General features: G+C 43.0%; 1 protein-coding gene across 2 annotated transcripts in view; it reads right to left on the bottom strand.

Moving 5' to 3' along the window:
- LOC110500259 (cadherin-related family member 5-like) overlaps window positions 1–19,542 on the bottom strand; it is a 28,610-nt gene extending 9,068 nt beyond the window's left edge. For both annotated transcript variants that reach the window (XM_090214294.1, XM_021577518.3), the window contains exons 1-14: window positions 19,110–19,542; window positions 15,122–15,228; window positions 14,632–14,843; window positions 14,438–14,494; window positions 14,200–14,292; window positions 14,018–14,104; window positions 8,763–8,873; window positions 6,788–6,961; window positions 6,461–6,551; window positions 6,148–6,254; window positions 5,759–5,959; window positions 5,498–5,629; window positions 4,021–4,099; window positions 307–497 (exon numbers count right to left, since the gene is read on the bottom strand). In XM_090214294.1, coding sequence (XP_090070420.1) covers window positions 307–497; window positions 4,021–4,099; window positions 5,498–5,629; window positions 5,759–5,959; window positions 6,148–6,254; window positions 6,461–6,551; window positions 6,788–6,961; window positions 8,763–8,873; window positions 14,018–14,104; window positions 14,200–14,292; window positions 14,438–14,494; window positions 14,632–14,843; window positions 15,122–15,188 — 1,602 coding nt within the window. In that variant the 5' untranslated portion in view covers window positions 15,189–15,228; window positions 19,110–19,542. The remainder of the gene's footprint in view (window positions 1–306; window positions 498–4,020; window positions 4,100–5,497; window positions 5,630–5,758; window positions 5,960–6,147; window positions 6,255–6,460; window positions 6,552–6,787; window positions 6,962–8,762; window positions 8,874–14,017; window positions 14,105–14,199; window positions 14,293–14,437; window positions 14,495–14,631; window positions 14,844–15,121; window positions 15,229–19,109) is intronic.
- Between the last annotated feature and the right edge of the window lie 790 nt (window positions 19,543–20,332).

Here is a 20,332-nt window from a genome sequence, read left to right as displayed (position 1 = left end):
ACCTGGTTAATGACACATTTAGCTCAGATTAGGGTTGTATAAGCGAACTATCCTCAGTTGCTTCATTGTGTTTGACTGTAATACTCAGTGGGTTTACATGTTGTTGCATGCTTATACTTTATGTGTCTTTGCCATTCCTGGCCATTCCTTCAGTCGCAACTGGCCAGCAAATGGTCATTCAATATTTCAACACCTGGATCAATATATTTCTTTCACTTGTGTGCGCGCTTTAGTTGCTCCTGTGTGTGTGTGAGAGTCATGTGTGTGGATACAGTGTGTGTTATGTGTACATGGAGCAGCCCTTACCACATTGGGGTGCTTCCCCAGGATGACAGCCCCTCGTCTGGCCGGGTCCCGTCTCCGTCTCCTCTTGGCCCATCGGATCAGCAGGAACAGGATGGCCACTAACAGCAGCAGCATCCCACCCATGATACCGCCAGCCATCCTCACATCCAGGTCTCTGAACAACCGCTCTTCTCCGAAAGGTGTCCGTGGAACTATGGAGGAAAGGATGGAGGGATAGGAGAGACGTTTAGAGTATGAAGTCCAACTGCCCGCACAACTGGTCCATTATCTTCACTTTGCACTGGCTCGTGCTCATAGCCCTGCAGAGTCCTATTCATTCATCCAAACGTTGTGCCTGACGCCCAGATGAAGAGAAAGTCTGTGTCTGGTTTGTAAGCAGTCGCTCAGTCTACACTTCTTTGAATGGGGAGAAAATACATTCTGGGAAATTCGAGCAGCTTGACGTCCATCGTATTGTATTCATGTTGCCTGGAGTGGCATGATTGACCGGGGGGGGGGGGGGGGGGGGTGAACTGGGAGATCACAAGGTCACAAATATTTAATGAATAGACCAACCACACATTAAAAGCCACAAAGAAATAGTTAATTGGCCACAAAATCAACATTTTGCATTTTGCAATAGTAGTCTCCGGACTTAAAACACATTGAAAACCTGTGGTTTGAATTGAGGAGGGCAATCCATAAGCGCATAGGAAGGATATAAAGGACATTTTAGAAAGGCTCTGTGCCGTTATCCTCGCAAGGTAAGGCATTTAAAACAGGGTACCAATCATTTTGACCCCTAGCTTAAAATATATATACAGTGCCTTGCGAAAGTATTCGGCCCCCTTGAACTTTGCGACCTTTTGCCACATTTCAGGCTTCAAACATAAAGATATAAAACTGTATTTTTTTGTGAAGAATCAACAACAAGTGGGACACAATCATGAAGTGGAACGACATTTATTGGATATTTCAAACTTTTTTAACAAATCAAAAACTGAAAAATTGGGCGTGCAAAATTATTCAGCCCCTTTACTTTCAGTGCAGCAAACTCTCTCCAGAAGTTCAGTGAGGATCTCTGAATGATCCAATGTTGACCTAAATGACTAATAATGATAAATACAATCCATCTGTGTGTAATCAAGTCTCTGTATAAATGCACCTGCACTGTGATAGTCTCAGAGGTCCGTCAAAAGCGCAGAGAGCATCATGAAGAACAAGGAACACACCAGGCAGGTCCGAGATACTGTTGTGAAGAAGTTTAAAGCCGGATTTGGATACAAAAAGATTTCCCAAGCGTTAAACATCCCAAGGAGCACTGTGCAAGCGATAATATTGAAATGGAAGGAGTATCAGACCACTGCAAATCTACCAAGACCTGGCCGTCCCTCTAAACTTTCAGCTCATACAAGGAGAAGACTGATCAGAGATGCAGCCAAGAGGCCCATGATCACTCTGGATGAACTGCAGAGATTTACAGCTGAGGTGGGAGACTCTGTCCATAGGACAACAACAATATTGCACAAATCTGGCCTTTATGGAAGAGTGGCAAGAAGAAAGCCATTTCTTAAAGATATCCATAAAAAGTGTTGTTTAAAGTTTGCCAAACGCCACCTGGGAGACACACCAAACATGTGGAAGAAGGTGCTCTGGTCAGATGAAACCAAAATTGAACTTTTTGGCAACAATGCAAAACATTATGTTTGGCGTAAAAGCAACACAGCTGAACACACCATCCCCACTGTCAAACATGGTGGTGGCAGCATCATGGTTTGGGCCTGCTTTTCTTCAGCAGGGACAGGGAAGATGGTTAAAATTGATGGGAAGATGGATGGAGCCAAATACAGGACCATTCTGGAAGAAAACCTGATGGAGTCTGCAAAAGACCTGAGACTGTGACGAAGATTTGTCTTCCAACAAGACAATGATCCAAAACATAAAGCAAAATCTACAATGGAATGGTTCAAAAATAAACATATCCAGGTGTTAGAATGGCCAAGTCAAAGTCCAGACCTGAATCCAATCGAGAATCTGTGGAAAGAACTGAAAACTGCTGTTCACAAATGCTCTCCATCCAACCTCACTGAGCTCGAGCTGTTTTGCAAGGAGGAATGGGAAAAAATGTCAGTCTCTCGATGTGCAAAACTGATAGAGACATACCCCAAGCGACTTACAGCTGTAATCGCAGCAAAAGGTGGCGCTACAAAGTATTAACTTAAGGGGGCTGAATAATTTTGCACGCCCAATTTTTCAGTTTTTGATTTGTTAAAAAAAAAAGTTTGAAATATCCAATCAATGTCGTTCCACTTCATGATTGTGTCCCACTTGTTGTTGATTCTTCACAAAAAAATACAGTTTTATATCTTTATGTTTGAAGCCTGAAATGTGGCAAAAGGTCGCAAAGTTCAAGGGGGCCGAATACTTTCGCAAGGCACTGTACATATTATATTACTTGTCAAACAAAACCTCTTTCTCTGAGCAATTGTATTAGCATAAAATAATATAATTTCCCTTTTTCTGGGGGGAACATACAATATACTGTAGCTCCTTTTTCTAATTATATATTTTATACAGTAGTTTTTGCTCATCTTTATCAAGAGTGTCAGTCATTTGGAATGCAGACCGTGGGGAGAAAGAACAAGGACGCCGTCATTTAGCGTACATCCCAGAAACTGATTTTAGTGGTTGTTTGTAAAAATCCGTCGTGTTTTTTGTGTTTTAACAGGCCCACAATGTAGTACTAAACAGTTTGGCTGTTTTTGATGCATAACATTTAGATATAGTCAATTTCGGGGTTAGAAAAGATTTCTGTTAACTGCCATTCATGTGAGCTGGTAGCATAGCATGTTGAAATCTGTGGTGATCCTTGAAGCCGTTTTTAAGTGTAATGGGGTTGGATGGTGACAATGACATGAACATGTATTGGGGTTGACATCCATACAAGCACTTTTTATCCCAGATTTTTATCCCAAAATAGCGGAAAATACCATAGCCTAACTGTAGACTGGTTTTGATGGGGGCCAATTAAGAGATTCTGAATCTTTCCCCCCCATGGGGGAAACGTGAGTATAGTTGCCATGGCATTTCCATTGTTTTGGTCGAGTTCAATTGATGTCTTTCCTGCATCTACAGGCCACACTGTAAGAAAATAGTATTGTTCTTTATTGACATTCAGAGAGTCCTAGTGGTATTAACCAGTGTTGATCAGCTCCATATGTTGTGTGTGCACACTACTGTCTGTCACGTTCTGACCTTTATTTCCTTTTGTTTTGTCATTATTTAGTATGGTCAGGGCGTGAGTTGGGCTGGGCAGTCTATGTTTGTTTTTCTATGATTTGGGTATTTCTATGTTTTGGCCTAGTATGATTCTCAATCAGAGGCAGGTGTCATTAGTTGTCTCTGATTGAGAATCATACTTAGGTAGCCTGGGTTTCACTGTGTGTTTGTGGGTGAGTGTTCTTGTCTCTGTGTTTTGTACCAGATAGGGCTGTTTTGGGTTTTCACGTTTCTTGTTAGTTTGTTAGTTTGTTCATGTGAAGTGATTTATTAAAACATGAGTCAAAATAACCATGCTGCGCTTTGGTCCGCCTCTCCGTCAATGGAAGAAACCCCTTACACTGTCATTGTGACTTTCCCTACCTATCAAAGAGCTGATGTGTGGTCTGTATGTGGGGTACCTGTATCCTCACCCGCCCCTTCCCCTTTGACGTGTCAGTCCTGCTCAGTACTTACCTGGCTGGCCTCTTTGTAGCAGCTCTATGTCGACTGAGGCTTTTGCAACCTCACCTGATTCCTCATCCATAGCGACCACCTATAGGATAAATAATGATATTACAGAGAGCTGTAGATTAGAGACAAAAAAGGCTTCTATGTGTATTTGTAACCCTAATGTTCAATTAAGCTAATTTCAATGTGTGTGTTACCTACAGTTGTATTACTACTGGGCCACTTACTGGCCTAACCTAGCTATACAGTTAGCCAGGGACGACTAGTAAAACCAGCTGTCCCTGTTTAACAAATCCAGGTTTTTACACTGAAAAAATATATAAACGCAACATGTAAAGTGTTGGGCCCATGTTTCATGTGCTGAAATAAAATATCCCAGAAATGTTCCAAATGCACAAAAAGCTTATTTCTCTCAAATGTTGTGCACAAATTTGTTTATCCCTCTTAGTGAGCATTTGACCTTTGCCAAGATAACCCATCCACCTGTCAGGTCTGGCATATCAAGAAGATTATTAAACAGCATGATCATTACACAGGTGCACTTTGTGCTGGGGGCAATAAAAGTCCACTCTAAAATGTGCAACACAGTGCCACAGATGTCTCAAATTTTGAGGGAGTGTGCAATTGGCATGCTGACTGCAGGAATGTCCACCAGAGCTGTTGCCAGAGAATTTAATGTTTATTTCTCAACTATAAACCGCCTCCCAACGTCGTTGTAGAGAATTTAGCAGTACATCCAACCGGCCTCACAACCGCAGACCACGTGTATGGCGTCGTGGGGGTGAGCGGTTTGCTGATGTCAACATTGTGAACAGAGTGCCCCATGGTGGCAGTGGGGTTATGCAATGGGCAGGCATATGCTATGGACAACGAACACGATTTTATTGATGGCAATTTGAATGCAAAGAGATAATGTGACAAGATCTTGAAGCCCATAGTCGTGCCATTCATCTTATGTTTCAGCATGGTAATGCACGGCCCCATGTCGAAAGAATCTGTACACAATTCCTGGAAGCTGAAATTGTCCCAGTTCTTCCGTGGCCTGTATACTCACCAGACATGTCACCCATTGAGCAAGTTTGGAATGCTCTGAATTGAAGTGTGTACGACAGCGAATTCCAGTTCCTGCCAATATCCAGCAACTTTGCAGAGCCATTGAAGAGGAAGTGGGACAACATTCCACAGGCCCCAATCAACAGCCTGATCAACTGTATGTGAAGGAGTTGTGTCGCACTGCATGAGGCAGATGGTGGTCACACCAGATACTGACTGGTTTTCTGATCCACGCTCCTACCGTTTTTTAAGGTATCTGTGACCAACAGATGCATAGCTGTATTCCCAGTCATGTGAAATAAATAGATTAGGGCCAAATTAATTTATTTCAATTGACTGATTTCATCATATGAACTGTAACTGTAATTGCATGTTGCGTTTTATATTTTATATTTTTGTTCCGTATATATTTGGCTGACTATGATCGTACCTCTAGGAAGTGCCTCTCGAAGGGTCGTAGGCGGTCGGTCTTAGCGATGATAACCCCTTCCTGGGTGATGTGGTACAGTGCAGTTGTGGCTGATGTGGGCGGGAGAGAGTAATGCATTTTTGGATTCACCCCCTGTAAATGGAGGGAAGTTAAACCGAGAGATGATGTACCAGGAACCAAGATGGGATGAAAATACTTTTGTTTATTATCCCTTTAAACTAACTAAATGTAGTCAGACACACACATTATCCCATCGCTTACATCTACAAAGTCCTGGTCAATGGCTTGGATGAGAAGCACCTCGTTCCCATAGGTGGAGACTAGCGTGGCAGGACTGGAGTTCTCGACGATGAAGCCCTTGTACGTGGTTCTGTTGAAGAGGGGAGGGAACCGGTTCTCTGCTAGCACCCGGACCAGCGCTGTCGCCACACTGTACTTCTTTGGGTCATTCAGCTGAGATGCCTGTACATGATTGATTGTGTTTTCAATGTCAAACAGTCCAGGAAGATCCCATTTCAGATCTATTTGGTTACCAAATTAGATTTTAAAAGGCTCTTAGTAACGCGCTTATTGTCTTATTTGTGGCTTTTTGATTAGGAACGCTACTGATACTAGTGCTTTTATCGTTGTTTCATTCAAGATTTTCTTACCATGATGCGTAGTCGGAATGTAGGTGTCATGTGTCTGTTTTCCACCCGTCTAGTCAATGTGATCTCTGCTGTTCGGTTGTCAATCTGAAACCTGTTTTTGTCAGCACCTGAGGCACATGTGTTACAGGTAAATACACAGGCCACCGGGATATCACACAGAATGACCACATGAGTTCACTTCTGTCAAGTGTAAGGCTGCAATGCAATCCTTTCAAAAAAGAAACGTCAGAGCAGTCTACTGGCCTCTCAATAGGCCTTGAAAATGCCTATTGGCGACTATGGATTAAGCAGACACTATTAGGTAGGCCCACACCTGAGAGAATGGAGTAGAGCAAAGGCGTATCAAGGCTTCTGTCTCCATCTTCGGCATGAATTGGACCAGGAGAGAAATTCAGTAACATGTCCTGAAACCAGAGAATTACTGCATCTTAGAATCCACATGGATTGTTCAATCAATCAATTGTTAGATCTTGACTCCTGCTAGGTTGCCCTCGCAAAAGAGATTTCTAACTTCAAGTGTCTTTCCTGGTTAACATATATTAAGGGTTAATAAAAAATAAAAATAAATCAATAGTGTATGCAGTATGCACATCCATATAATTCAAATTCTACAATGAAAGAACTAAGCAGCAGTCATGACCTGGTCCTTTTCTGTGATGTTGACTGTGTAGACGGGATTGGTGCAGACAACCGTGTGTTTGTTGTCCTGGGAGATGGGTGTGCACGGTAGGAACTGAGGGTACTGGTCGTCCCCGTCCTTCACGTGCACAGTCAGAGAGGCGGAAGTGTTGTACCACTCCTTGGTGTTGGTTTCCTGGAGTAGATATTTATTATTATTTTTTACTTAAGCTTCAGTAATGATACCCAATATAATGGAAAACTCTTCCACCCAGCAAGACTGAGAGCAAACCCACAAAACCACATTGATTTCACATGTGGAAAATCACAATTTCACATTTCACATCTTTACATGTTTTGCACATGTGAAATCACGTGAAACCATGTGTTTTTGGAACACTTCACATGTGATGACATTTCACATGACGTTTCTAATGTGAATGTTCACGCGATCACATAACCTTTCACATGTGGATTCAAATGTTCACATGAGATTTCACAGGTGATGCCCTGCGAACAATAATGACTCATTATGATACATCCTCTGTCACCCTGATCTGTTCACCTGTCTTGTGCTTATCTCCACCCCCCCACCAGGTGTCTCCTATTTTTGACTCATTATCCCCTGTGTATTTATACCTGCGTTTTCTGTTTGTCTGTTGCCAGTTCGTCTTGTCAGGTCTTACCAGCATGTTTCTCCTGTTCTCAAGTTTTTGTTTTCTATTCTACCCGGTGCTGACCTTTCTGTCTGTCCTGACCCTGAGCCTGCCTGCCGTTCTGTCCCTGATTGACTCTGACTTGGATTACGATCCTCTGCCTGTCCTCGACCTGCCCTTTGCCTGCCCCTTAGTTAGATTCTCAGAATATTTATTATAACAATCCGCCTCCTGTTTCTGCATCTGGGCCACATCCAGAGTCGTGACACACTCAGCACTTTTAACATGGTGTTTTCAACTTACATATCTGACACACTTTCACAAACAATACTACATTGTGTATGTTTATTTATACAGTCATTATTATTCAACATGTCTTACCTGGGATTTTAACTCACAACCTCTTGGTTTACAGCATTCCGATCTTCCTGCTATGCCACAATGTCTGTGTCAGTAACCGATTTCGACTGTATTGCTACACTTTGGACTTAAAATTAAATCCCAACCTTGTTGAAAATACAGTCAAGAAAATACAGTCACTACATGTGTAGTGTCATGGTATTGCATGTAGAAATGTTTCATCCCCATGTTGTCACATTTATTCCACATTTGTTTCACATGAGATAATGTTCTCCCATGTGCTCACATGTTGTCACATGTGGTTTTATGTTGTCGCATGCTATTACATTAACTTCACATGAAATGACATTAGATCACATGAGATCACACAAAATCACGGGGTCACATGAAATCCATGTGTTTTTCCGGTAAGAGAAGACAAAGACATGGTCGGGAGACCAGTATTTAGCCCAGCCATGTCCTTCCACATCATTTGAGATTTAAGGTTAGAGAATGATGCTGCCTGCAAGATGAAATGTACTTTGCATTGTAACTATTTATGATCGGTTGCTCTCCACAGAGTATTTGAGGATGGCTTTACTCATAAATAGTTGAGTAGATTATAATACACGTCTAGTCAGGCAGTGGCATAGTAATAGATTACATATTTTCAGATTATCATTTTCAATTATATGACTAGGCAGGGAGTACACAGTTATAGCCTCTGGCTTTCAGAATTATTGGCCTCTGACCTCAATGTGTTCTTGTTGATTAATGAAAAAGGGGATTAGTAGCAGAAATGGGTTCAAATGGTATTTGTTTTCTTTAAACATTTTCAGGTGTGCTTGATTGAGCATGTCTGACTCAATGAGCTCACTTAAATAGTCCAAGAAGTGCAACCCCGTCCGTCTGGTACCTCAGACAGGCTCAATCAGACGCTCAAAGTATTTGAAAGAAAACACATACTATTCGAACCCAGGTCTGATAAGTAGCAGGTCTTACCACAGCGTAGATGACTAGCTGCAGCTGGGTTTTGGTCTCATAGTCCAATGGCTTGTCCAGGATCACTTTACCACTGTTGGGTAGGTCTATCCTGAAATAGCTGGCATCAGGCTGGGATGAGAGGAAACATGGAAATGAACTCTCATTAATTTAGTGCACAGATGGTCTACCGAGCGATTGACACAGAGGTGTAATCAGCAAGGTTAGGAAGTACAGGAGCATTTCAAATAGATTTCATTTGAGTAGATGTTGGGTTGTGGATATATTGGGTTGTTGTTTGAAATAAACAGGAACATGACAACAGGATTCAACACTGTGGTGAAGTGCCTACTAGAGAGTGAGGAGTTTTATTGGTAAAAATACAGTTTGACTGCTGTCAATTAACTCTTCATACTCTCTAAATTCTGTCACACACGGTCCCATAATGATTCTCTGTAAATTCAAGCTCATGGTAATGTCAAATCAAATCAAAATGTATTTGTCCCATAAACGTGTTTAGCAGATGTTATTGCTGGTGTAGCGAAATGCTTGTGTTTCTAGCTTCACACAAATCTAAAGTAAAGGAATGGAATTAAGAATATATAAATACTTGGGCGAGCAATGTCAGAGCGGCATAGACTAAGTTACAGTGCCTTGCGAAAGTATTCGGCCCCGTTGAACTTTTGCGACCTTTTGCCACATTTCAGGCTTCAAACACAAAGATATAAAACTGTATTTTTTTGTGAAGAATCAACAACAAGTGGGACACAATCATGAAGTGGAACGACATTTATTGGATATTTCAAACTTTTTTAACAAATCAAAAACTGAAAAATTGGGCGTGCAAAATTATTCAGCCCCCTTAAGTTAATACTTTGTAGCGCCACCTTTTGCTGCGATTACAGCTGTAAGTCGCTTGGGGTATGTCTCTATCAGTTTTGCACATCGAGAGACTGATTTTTTTTCCCATTCCTCCTTGCAAAACAGCTCGAGCTCAGTGAGGTTGGATGGAGAGCATTTGTGAACAGCAGTTTTCAGTTCTTTCCACAGATTCTCGATTGGATTCAGGTCTGGACTTTGACTTGGCCATTCTAACACCTGGATATGTTTATTTTTGAACCATTCCATTGTAGATTTTGCTTTATGTTTTGGATCATTGTCTTGTTGGAAGACAAATCTCCGTCCCAGTCTCAGGTCTTTTGCAGACTCCATCAGGTTTTCTTCCAGAATGGTCCTGTATTTGGCTCCATCCATCTTCCCATCAATTTTAACCATCTTCCCTGTCCCTGCTGAAGAAAAGCAGGCCCAAACCATGATGCTGCCACCACCGTGTTTGACAGTGGGGATGGTGTGTTCAGCTGTGTTGCTTTTACGCCAAACATAACGTTTTGCATTGTTGCCAAAAAGTTCCATTTTGGTTTCATCTGACCAGAGCACCTTCTTCCACATGTTTGGTGTGTCTCCCAGGTGGCTTGTGGCAAACTTTAAACAACACTTTTTATGGATATCTTTAAGAAATGGCTTTCTTCTTGCCACTCTTCCATAAAGGCCAGATTTGTGCAATATACGACTGATTGTTGTCCTATGGACAGAGTCTCCCACCTCAGCTATAGATCTCTGCAGTTCATCCAGAGTGATCATGGGCCTCTTGGCTGCATCTCTGATCAGTCTTCTCCTTGTATGAGCTGAAAGTTTAGAGGGACGGCCAGGTCTTGGTAGATTTGCAGTGGTCTGATACTCCTTCCATTTCAATATTATCGCTTGCACAGTGCTCCTTGGGATGTTTAAAGCTTGGGAAATCTTTTTGTATCCAAATCCGGCTTTAAACTTCTTCACAACAGTATCTCGGACCTGCCTGGTGTGTTCCTTGTTCTTTATGATGCTCTCTGCGCTTTTAACGGACCTCTGAGACTATCACAGTGCAGGTGCATTTATACGGAGACTTGATTACACACAGGTGGATTGTATTTATCATCATTAGTCATTTAGGTCAACATTGGATCATTCAGAGATCCTCACTGAACTTCTGGAGAGAGTTTGCTGCACTGAAAGTAAAGGGGCTGAATAATTTTGCACGCCCAATTTTTCAGTTTTTGATTTGTTAAAAAAGTTTGAAATATCCAATAAATGTCGTTCCACTTCATGATTGTGTCCCACTTGTTGTTGATTCTTCACAAAAAAATACAGTTTTATATCTTTATGTTTGAAGCCTGAAATGTGGCAAAAGGTCGCAAAGTTCAAGGGGGCCGAATACTTTCGCAAGGCACTGTACAGTAGAATAGGATAGAATACAGTATATACATATGAGATGAGTAATGAAAATATGTAAACATTATTAATGTGACTAGTGTTTCATTATTAAAGTGAACAGTAATTTCAAGTCTATGTATATAGGGAAGCAGCCTCTAATGTGCTAGTTATGGATATTTAACAGTCTGATGGCCTTGAGATAGAAGCTGTTTTTCAGTCTCTCGATCCCAGCTTGGATGCACCTTTACTGACCTCGCCTTCTGGATGATAGCGGGGTGAACAGGCAGTGACTCGGGTGTTTGTTGTCCTTGATGGTGTTGTTGGCCTTCTTGTGACATCGGGTGCTGTAGGTGTCCTGGAGGGCAGGTAGTTTGCCCCCGGTGATGCGTTGGGCAGACCGCCCACCTTTTGGAGTGCCCCGCGGTTGCGGTCGGTGCAGTTGCCGTACCAAGTGGTGATACAGCCCAACATGATGCTATCAATTGTGCATCTGTAAAAGTTTGTGAGGGTTTTAGGTGCCAAGTCAAATTTCTTCAGCCTCTTGAGGCCGCCGTTGCGCCTTCTTCACCACACTGTCTGTGTGGGTGGACCATTTCAGTTTGTGAGTGATGTGTACGCAGAGGTCCTGTTGATGTGGATAGGGGGGTGCTCCCTCTGCTGTTTCCCGAAGTTCACGATCAGCTCCTTTGTTTTGATGATGTTGGGTGAGAGTTTATTTTCTTGGCACCACACTCCCAGGGCCCTCACCTCCTCCCTGTAGGTTGTCTCGTTATTGTTGGTAATCAGTCCTACTTCTGTTGTGTCATCTGCAAACTTGATGATTGAGTTGGAGGCGTGCGTGGCCACGCAGTCATGGGTGAACAGGAAGTACAGGAGTGGGCTCAGAATGCACCCTTGTGGGGCCCCAGTGTTGAGGATCAGCGAAGTGGAGGTGTTGTTTCCTACCTTCATCACCAGGGGCTGGCCTGTCAGGAAGTCCAGGACCCAATTTCAGAGGGCGGGGTTCAGACCCAGGGCCTCAAGCTTTATAATGAGCTTGGAGGGTACTATGGTGTTGAATGCTGAGCTACAGTATAGTCAATGAACAGCATTCTTACATAGGTATTCCTCTTGTCCAGATGGGAAAGGCCAGTGTGCAGTGTGATGGCGATTGCATCGTCTGTGGATCTATTGGGGTGGTATGCAAATTGAAGTGGTTCTAGGGTGCCAGGTAAGGTAGAGGTGATATGATCCTTGACTAGTCTCGCAAACACTTCATGATGACAGAAGTGAGTACTACGGGGCGATAGTCATTTAGTTCAGTTACCTTTGCTTTCTTGGGTACAGGAACAATGGTTGACATTTTGGAGCATGGGGAACAGCAGACTGGGATAGGGAGAGATTGAATATATCCGTAAACACTCCAGCCAGCTGGTCTGTGCATGCTCTGAGGACGCGGCTAGGGATGCCGTCTGGGCACGGCAGCCATGCGAAGGTTAACACGCTTAAATGTCTTACTCACATCGGCCACGGAGAAGGAGAGCCCACAGTCCGTGGTAGCGGGCCACGTCGGTGGAACTGTGTTTTCCTCAAAGCGGGTGAAGAAGGTGTTTAGCTTGTCCGGAAGCAAGACGTCCGTATCCACGACGGGGCTGGTTTTCCCTTTGTAGTCTGTGATTGTCTGTAGACCCTGCCACATACGTCTCGTGTCTGAGCCATTGAATTGCGACTCTACTTTGTCTCTATACTGACGTTTTGCCTTTTTGATTGCCTTATGGATTAGATAACTACACTGTTTATATTCAGCCATATTCCCAGTCACCTTGCCATGGTTAAATGCGATGGTTCGCACTTTCAGTTTTGTGCGAATGCTGCCATCTATCCACGGTTTCTGGTTAATGTAGGATTTAATAGTCTCCCATACACTCCTATACACTTCCTGATAAACTCGGAGGCTACCCGGAACATATCCCAGTCCGCGTGATCAAAATCATCTTGAAGCTTGGATTTCGATTGGTCAGACCAGCGTTGAATAGTCCTTAGCACGGGTACTTCCTATTTGAGTTTCTGCGTATAGGAAGGGAGGAGCAAAATGGAGTCATGATAAGATTTGCCGTAGGGGGTGCGGGGGGGGGGGGTTGTAGTAGCAGTGGTCAAGTGTTTTAGCAGCGCGAATACTACATTCAATGTGTTGATAGAACTTCGGTAGCATTTTCCTCAAATTTGGTCTGTTAAAGTCCCCAGCTACAATAAATGTGGCCTCAGGATATGTGGTTTCCAGTTTGCATAAAGTCCAGTGAAGTTCTTTGAGGGCTGTCGTGGTGTCTGCTTGAGGGGGAATATACACGGCTGTGACTATAACCGAAGAGGATTCTCTTGCGGGGTAATACGGTCGGCATTTGATTGTGAGGCATTCTAAGTCGGGTGAACAAAAGGACTTGAGTTTCTGTATGTTAGCTCAATTACACCATGAGTAGTTAATCATGAAACATATACCCCCGACCTTCTTCTTCCCGGAAAGAATATGTATTCCTGTCTACGCGATGAACTGAGAACCCAACTGGCTGAATGGACTCAGACAGTATATCCCGATGTTTCCGTGAAACAGAGTATGTTACAGTCCTTGATGTCTCTCTGGAAGGAAATCCTCGCCCTGAGCTCATCAACTTTATTATCCAGAGACTGAACATTAGCGAGTAATATACTCGGAAGTGGTGGGTGGAGTGCAGGCCTCCTGAGTCGGACTAGAAGTCCACTCCGAGTACCTTTCCTCCACCGGCGGTGTTTTGGATCAGCCTCTGGAATCAGTTCAATTGTCCTGGGGGGTACGAACAAAGGATCCGAGTTGGGAAAGTCATATTCCTAGTCGTATTGCTGGTGAGTTACTGCCGCTCTGATATCCAAAAGTTATTCCCGGCTGTATGTAGTAACACCATTTTTTGGGGGCGGCTAATAATGTACGAAATAACACATAAAAAAAATATACTGCAAAGTTTCTTAAGAGCTAGAAGCACGGCAGCCCTATCTGTCAGTGCCACTTTTCATACCAAGGCTCTGTCGATGATGTAGGTGATGGTGTCTCCATCAGCATCGATGGCCTTGACAGTGAAGACTACAGAGTTGACTGCAGTGAGCTGAGGATTGATGAAATACAGAAGACCTGTCATTATGCATCTGAAACACAAGATTATCTATATTATCAAAGTGTGATCTAGAGATGTATCTTTACCTCACTTATGTAACGTGGTTGTATAGTCTTCTCAAAGAACTTTGGTTTGTTGTCGTTTTCATTCAGGATCTCAACTATGACCCTGTATTCACTCTAGTGAAAGAAAACAGTATTTTCAGAAACTCAGTGCAGGTATTTCCTCTCCTTCATTTTGAGTCGGTTCACATTCTAAATGTAAAGGTTGGGAATAACATGCTGTAGGCCTAGTTGAGATAATGGAGTAATTGAGATGCCTTACCTGTATTATGTCATCTTCATAACATGTTAATGCTGCCATCAATACAGATCCCTGGCGCTTGGAGAGAAAAAGCTATTAATTAGACTTGTTAACTGTCAAATATATTAATGTGTCCTATTCAATCAAAACAGATAACTGATTTTCTGGTATAAGACTTAAAACAGAAGGACAGCAACAGCGTGATGTCTTCTTACCTCTCGATCCAGGACTCTTAAAACGGATGAGTTTAGCCTGATGGTTCTCCCTTCAAGGTAGAACCAATTGGCATTCTCTCCGGTGAGGCACAAGCGAATGCTATTGACTCCTGTAGGGTCTCCGATGATGCTGAGGTTCGCTATGAACTCTCCTACGGGGCTGTTCTCGCTCACCGTTGCAAAGATGTCCGACCCACCCAGGCAGAGGCTGGCTGTCAATCAACAGACACAGATTTGGGGTCAATTGCTCTCAATTAAATTACTTAAATGAAATGTCAATGACTTATTGTTCATTAGCGGTTCAACCATAAGTAGCATTGTTCTCTTTATTAGGCCAGGTGGCATTGTAGTTTTGGTTTAAGTGGTTAATTACTAAAACCATAACATGATACCAGTGTGGTCACACAGTATTTGCAGTTTCATGTTGAGGCAACTTGAGAAGCAAGACCGCTATTCCCCACAGTGAGAGTTTGATTGAACTCTGGCCTACCTTTGATGACATGGTAGGACGTGTTTATTACCAGCTGGCAGAGGAACAACCCCCATGGGTTCAACATCTTCCTCTGGCCTCCTGAGCCTCCAGTCTCTCAGCCACACCTGGAACCCACAGAAACCAGCAGCAAAATAGCGGTGTTACATTTTTATAACTTAATCCAGCAGAGACCGGATGTTAAATTCTGTATTATATGCAAATTATTATTGACAGCATTTATGTAACCAGGATCCCCCAAAAACTTTAGTGATTAAGATGGTTTGTTTTCCAATATGAAGTACAGTCAGTCCAGCACTAGTTGACAACCGTTTCCCCTTTGTTTACATCCTGGCATTCACTGCTAGTCCTCCTTCTAATACTATACCCCGTGCATTTTACCAGTAGGACTAGGGTCTTATGAGTCTTCTCAAGTACCACCTGTGGATAGGCCTAGTACCCCTGATTGAGAACCACTGCTACAAACTATTTAGTCCCTCTTTAGTCACTCCTAACAGCCTTCTGCCAAGGCAGTTACGGTAACCAGCACGGGTAACACGACTTTCACTGCGGCCTCTCTTGTTAAACCCCACCTCATTGTCTATTTAGTGTTTCAGTGCCTGAAAGCTTTTTTTGGCTCCTCGTATAATCAACTTTTAAATCCTCAATATTTTCCTTTCTCTGACGTTTTTTAGGCCTACGTCTTACACCAAAACAAGGCAACTTGTGTTATTTACCGTAATTCATTATGACTAAGGTTGACTAATGAACCACTCCCTCGAGTAATCCTTTCATGTTTGTTTTGTTTTATGTTGTTGATCACATTAAATGACTGCAGTTTGATTAGCCTGGGGCCAGTGCTAGTCAATTGTTAGCCTGTGTACCAGTCTATTTAGCTATTCCCCTCCATGTCATGCTAAACATGTTTGGCATGACATTTCCATAGGGAGTTGATATGAGAGCAGAAACAGACTGGCACCCAGGCTTTGTTGCTAGGTCCATTTATCAGATTGCTCTGCCTATGAGTGTCCACTGAGTGTCAGTCACCCTCCTTCCTGCTCTCAGCAGTCAGAACCTGGATTGGTCACACACCTTTACTGCTCTCAAAACTTTACTGTCATAGCATCAATGATTATTTTTTCTCCCCAATTTCGATCTCGTCTCATCGTTGCAACTCCACTAAGGGCTCGGGAGGTGACGGTCGAGTCATGCATCCTGAGAAACATGACCCTCCAAACCGGGCTCCTTAACACCCACCCGCTGAACCCGGAAGCCAGCCGCACCAATGGAAACATTGTTCAAACATTGTTCAATACGGCCCGGGATCAAACCCGGGTCTCTAGTGACGCCTCTAGCACTGCGATGCAGTGCCTTAGACCGCTGCGCCACTCGGGTGGTCAACTGTCATAGAATCTTACTCTAATATATTTTACTGTTTGCTATTTATTGTTTAAATGACAGTGTGTTTAGATGCCACCTGTGGCTTGAGTGTAAAAATGCACATGCTGCTCAGTGTATTTATAATGTTCAGTGTGAGAATTAGGCTATGTGTCTGAGTCGTGTGTTTGGAAGGTCTCGTCTGACCTCTCTGACCTGACAGCGCAAGAGAATCATGAGGTGACGTACAGGTACATCACGATGGGATGCCCAAAGTTTCCTTTACATGAGATCATGCATGCTCAGTGATACTATGCTTGCTTAGTAACAGAAATACAGAATGTACAGTTTTTTTGTCTCACTTTTTCAGTTGAAATTTCATGGAAATCACCATGATTACTTGGTCTTCAATACAAAAGTGTGGTTCAGTACAAGTAATACCTTATGATGAATGTGATTGCTTTTACACACGTGGCAATTAAGATTATAACTGCTGATTTGATGTGGATAAAATAGAATTGTCTCAATGTGCCAAATTGGAATAATGCCAGCACCGTGGATATGTTGGACAACACATTAAGAACACCTTCCTAATATTGAGTTGCTTCCCAGAGTTGTTAAGTTGGCTGGATGTCCTATGGGTGGTGGACCATTCTTGATCCACACGGGAAACTGTTGAGCGTGAATAACTCAGCAGCGTTGCAGTTCTTGACCCAAACCGGTGCGCCTGGCACCTACTACTATACCCTGTTCAAAGGCGCTTAAATCTTTTGTCTTTCCCATTCAACCTCTGAAAGGCACACATACACAATCCATGTCTCAGGTGTCTCAAGGCATAAAAATCCTTCTTTAACCCGTCTCCTCCCCTTCATCTACATTGATTGAAGTGGATTTAGCAAGTGACATCAATAAGGGATAATAGCTTTCACCTGGATTCACCTGGTCAGTCTATGTCATGGAAAGAGCAGGTGTTAATGCTCTACACACTCCATATATAATATTGATTGGGTTCATGGCCCTCACCCCAAAAAATAAATAAATTCACTAATTTAGTGTGGCATGTATATGAAAATGAAATGATACATTTCTTGGAACAGTTCTTTTTTTGTATTGCACAATAGAACATCTATTAAAAAGAGTAGAGACTGATAACGCAGCTGGTAAGGCTGTGGATAATGCTGTGTGTGTCTACTGGTTATTAGGAGTGGAGTCAGTCTGTCTCTGGATTAATACCGTCTTTAATCTGATTGAAATACCTTCGCAACAGGAAGTCAGTCTCTGTCACGCGGGCAGATAACAGGGGATTACATATGGAATATTATTCTATATCCTATCCAGCCCGACTTGACACACCTGCCCCTGGCAGATGTAGACGTAAGTGTGTGTGTTTGTGTTTCCCCCCCTTTTGTGCTTATGTCACCCGTTTGTGTCTGGGTCAATCTGGTTCACTATAATAATACAATGAATAGGTAGTTTTAACGGAGGGATGCAGAAGTTGTAGAGGAGCTTTCATCAAACTTGCATTTACATACAGTTGCGCACTTATATATTGGTTCCCTTGCACTTTACAATGAAGTGCAATGGGGCAGAATATTCTGTTTTCTCCTTTCAAAACTGGTTGAATGGCTGTTTTCACAATGTAGGCAATTTACCGCAGTTGAGAAATTACCAGGAAAACGAGAATCACCTGCCCCCAACCAAATTAATTTGAAATCTGATTGATTAAGTCCTGACTTCAGTGTGAAAAATATCAATTTCAATGTATTTTTTTTCTTCTAAATTTCAACATATTTTAAAAGCAATAGTGAATCGTGAAAGGGCGACAATTTATTAAAGCACAATGGTAGTTTAAGTACCTCTGTGCACTGTGTTGACAGGGGCCTCACCCAGTCTGCCTTTGTCTGTTGCTGGAAATTGAGTTCTAGCTGAATAGACCTGCGTTGCCCAGTTTGTTTCTTTCTGAAAAGCTATCTGAACTCCTTTCATGCCCTGCACCCATCACAATGAACTAAACTCATCAAAGTGCTTTTGATTACTGAACACAGCAATTACTGAGCCATTAGGGCCCGCTTCGAACATTCCCTAAACTTAACCATTTAACCTATCTTTAACTCTATCCTTAACCCTATCCCTAACCCTATCCTTAACCCCTAACCCTAAGCCCTAGCCTAGCTAACGTCAACCTCCTACCTAACGTTAGCCACCTAGCTAACATTAGCCACAGCAAATTGGTAACGTTGCATTTTTGTAACATATTGTACGAATTGTAATTCGTAATACATTGATGATAGACATCCACAAATTAATACCCAGGTTGAGTCATAGCATAACAGAAGGTTAATCCATGATGATATTTTTGGTCACACACACCAGATATTAATTCAGTTAGAATATTATGTTCCCTAGACTAACAGTTATTGTTTGCAATTATCACCACTTAGATAGACGGCAATGGAGGTCGGAGACCTTTAATGCACATGTGACTCAAGGTGATGTGATGTCGCAATGATGTGAAAATATGTCAGGAGGCTTCACCCACATTCTTACATACACTCATACACACACATGCACAGATTTTCTTCTACACATACTAACTTACACTAATTTACATGTAGGCTCACACCATACTCACTGGCGTCCGGTAGCTGAATGGTCAAAGCCTGAGCCGAGGCTCTCACGCTCGTGGTATCCCTCTCCTATTCTGTCTGTTCCAGCCCCTCGGTTTCAGACACATATTTCCCCCTGTGGCAGAACTTTCTCCCAGGGTCAAACAATCAAGAGCAGTGACGACAGCACTAAACACTCCAGTCCCGGTTCTCCCACCACCACCGGTTGAGCCTTGTTCCCCAAGCGTGGGAGCGTGGCAGAAAGAGAGAGAGAGAGGGAGAGAAAGAGGGAGGTGTGTGTGTTGGAAGAGAGCATTAAGAGCTCCTGCGTAGAGCACAGACTGGGGGCTTAGCTGGCATTTCCAGGACAGGATAGCCATTCAGTACAGCAGTTAAGAGAGAGGGAGGTTAAACCGAGAACAACGCTGGCTGTGCTGCTAATGCTAATGACACCAAACCAGCCTAGGGGTGTCAGTAGAGCTCTCCCACCAAGCCCCCGTATCACTCTCACTAGTCACTAGTCACTATGAGCCCCCAGCTGGGTAGCATCTGACGGATCACTCGGTGTGCTGAAGAATCATCATGACACCCCATTAGTGTTGTGAATCCATGCAGGAAGAGAGGCCTTGGTTTCCCTTCCAACTACAGAGGCTCTGTTAATGGCAACACATTGCAACACCACCAGTTAGGATTAAACCGACAAACGTGCCGCCATACTGTAGTAGTATGGATTTTGGTGTCGGGAAGAAAATGATTAATCAGACGAGGAAAAATAATATTTAAAAAATAAAGTAAAGCGATTATTGCAGCATGTTTTCTATCAACCCCAAACAGTACTGTATACATGTAGCTTACCTTGGTAGTGTTTACCTTGGTATTGATATCTATTCTGCTGTTGATTAAATGATAGTACAGTCACAATCACTTCTCATCAGTGAACAGTACAGCAGCCCTTTTCTAAAGCCAGATGCCTCCCTCTTTGTCTCCCTCTTTTTTTTACAGGCCTTTGGGTAACTCGCACCATGCAATTCCTTAATTACTTTTGACAAGGTTTTAAACCGCTTGGCACACACACACTCTCTCGCTCTCGCTCGTTCTCTCCTCTCTCTCTCTCTCTCTCTCTCTCTCTCTCTCTCTCTCTCTTTCTCTTTCTCTCCCTCCCTCTCTTTTCTTCACAAATCTGCTTTCCCCATCTCTATAAGAAAACCTATAGGCAATGGCAGCAGTTACCTGTGAGGTGCTGCACATT

The sequence above is a fragment of the Oncorhynchus mykiss genome, chromosome 21 (assembly GCF_057628025.1).
Source record: "Oncorhynchus mykiss isolate SJ-2025 chromosome 21, ASM5762802v1, whole genome shotgun sequence".
In the NCBI taxonomy this organism is placed as follows: Eukaryota; Metazoa; Chordata; class Actinopteri; order Salmoniformes; family Salmonidae; genus Oncorhynchus; species Oncorhynchus mykiss.
This window is presented reverse-complemented; position numbering and strand designations above follow the sequence as displayed.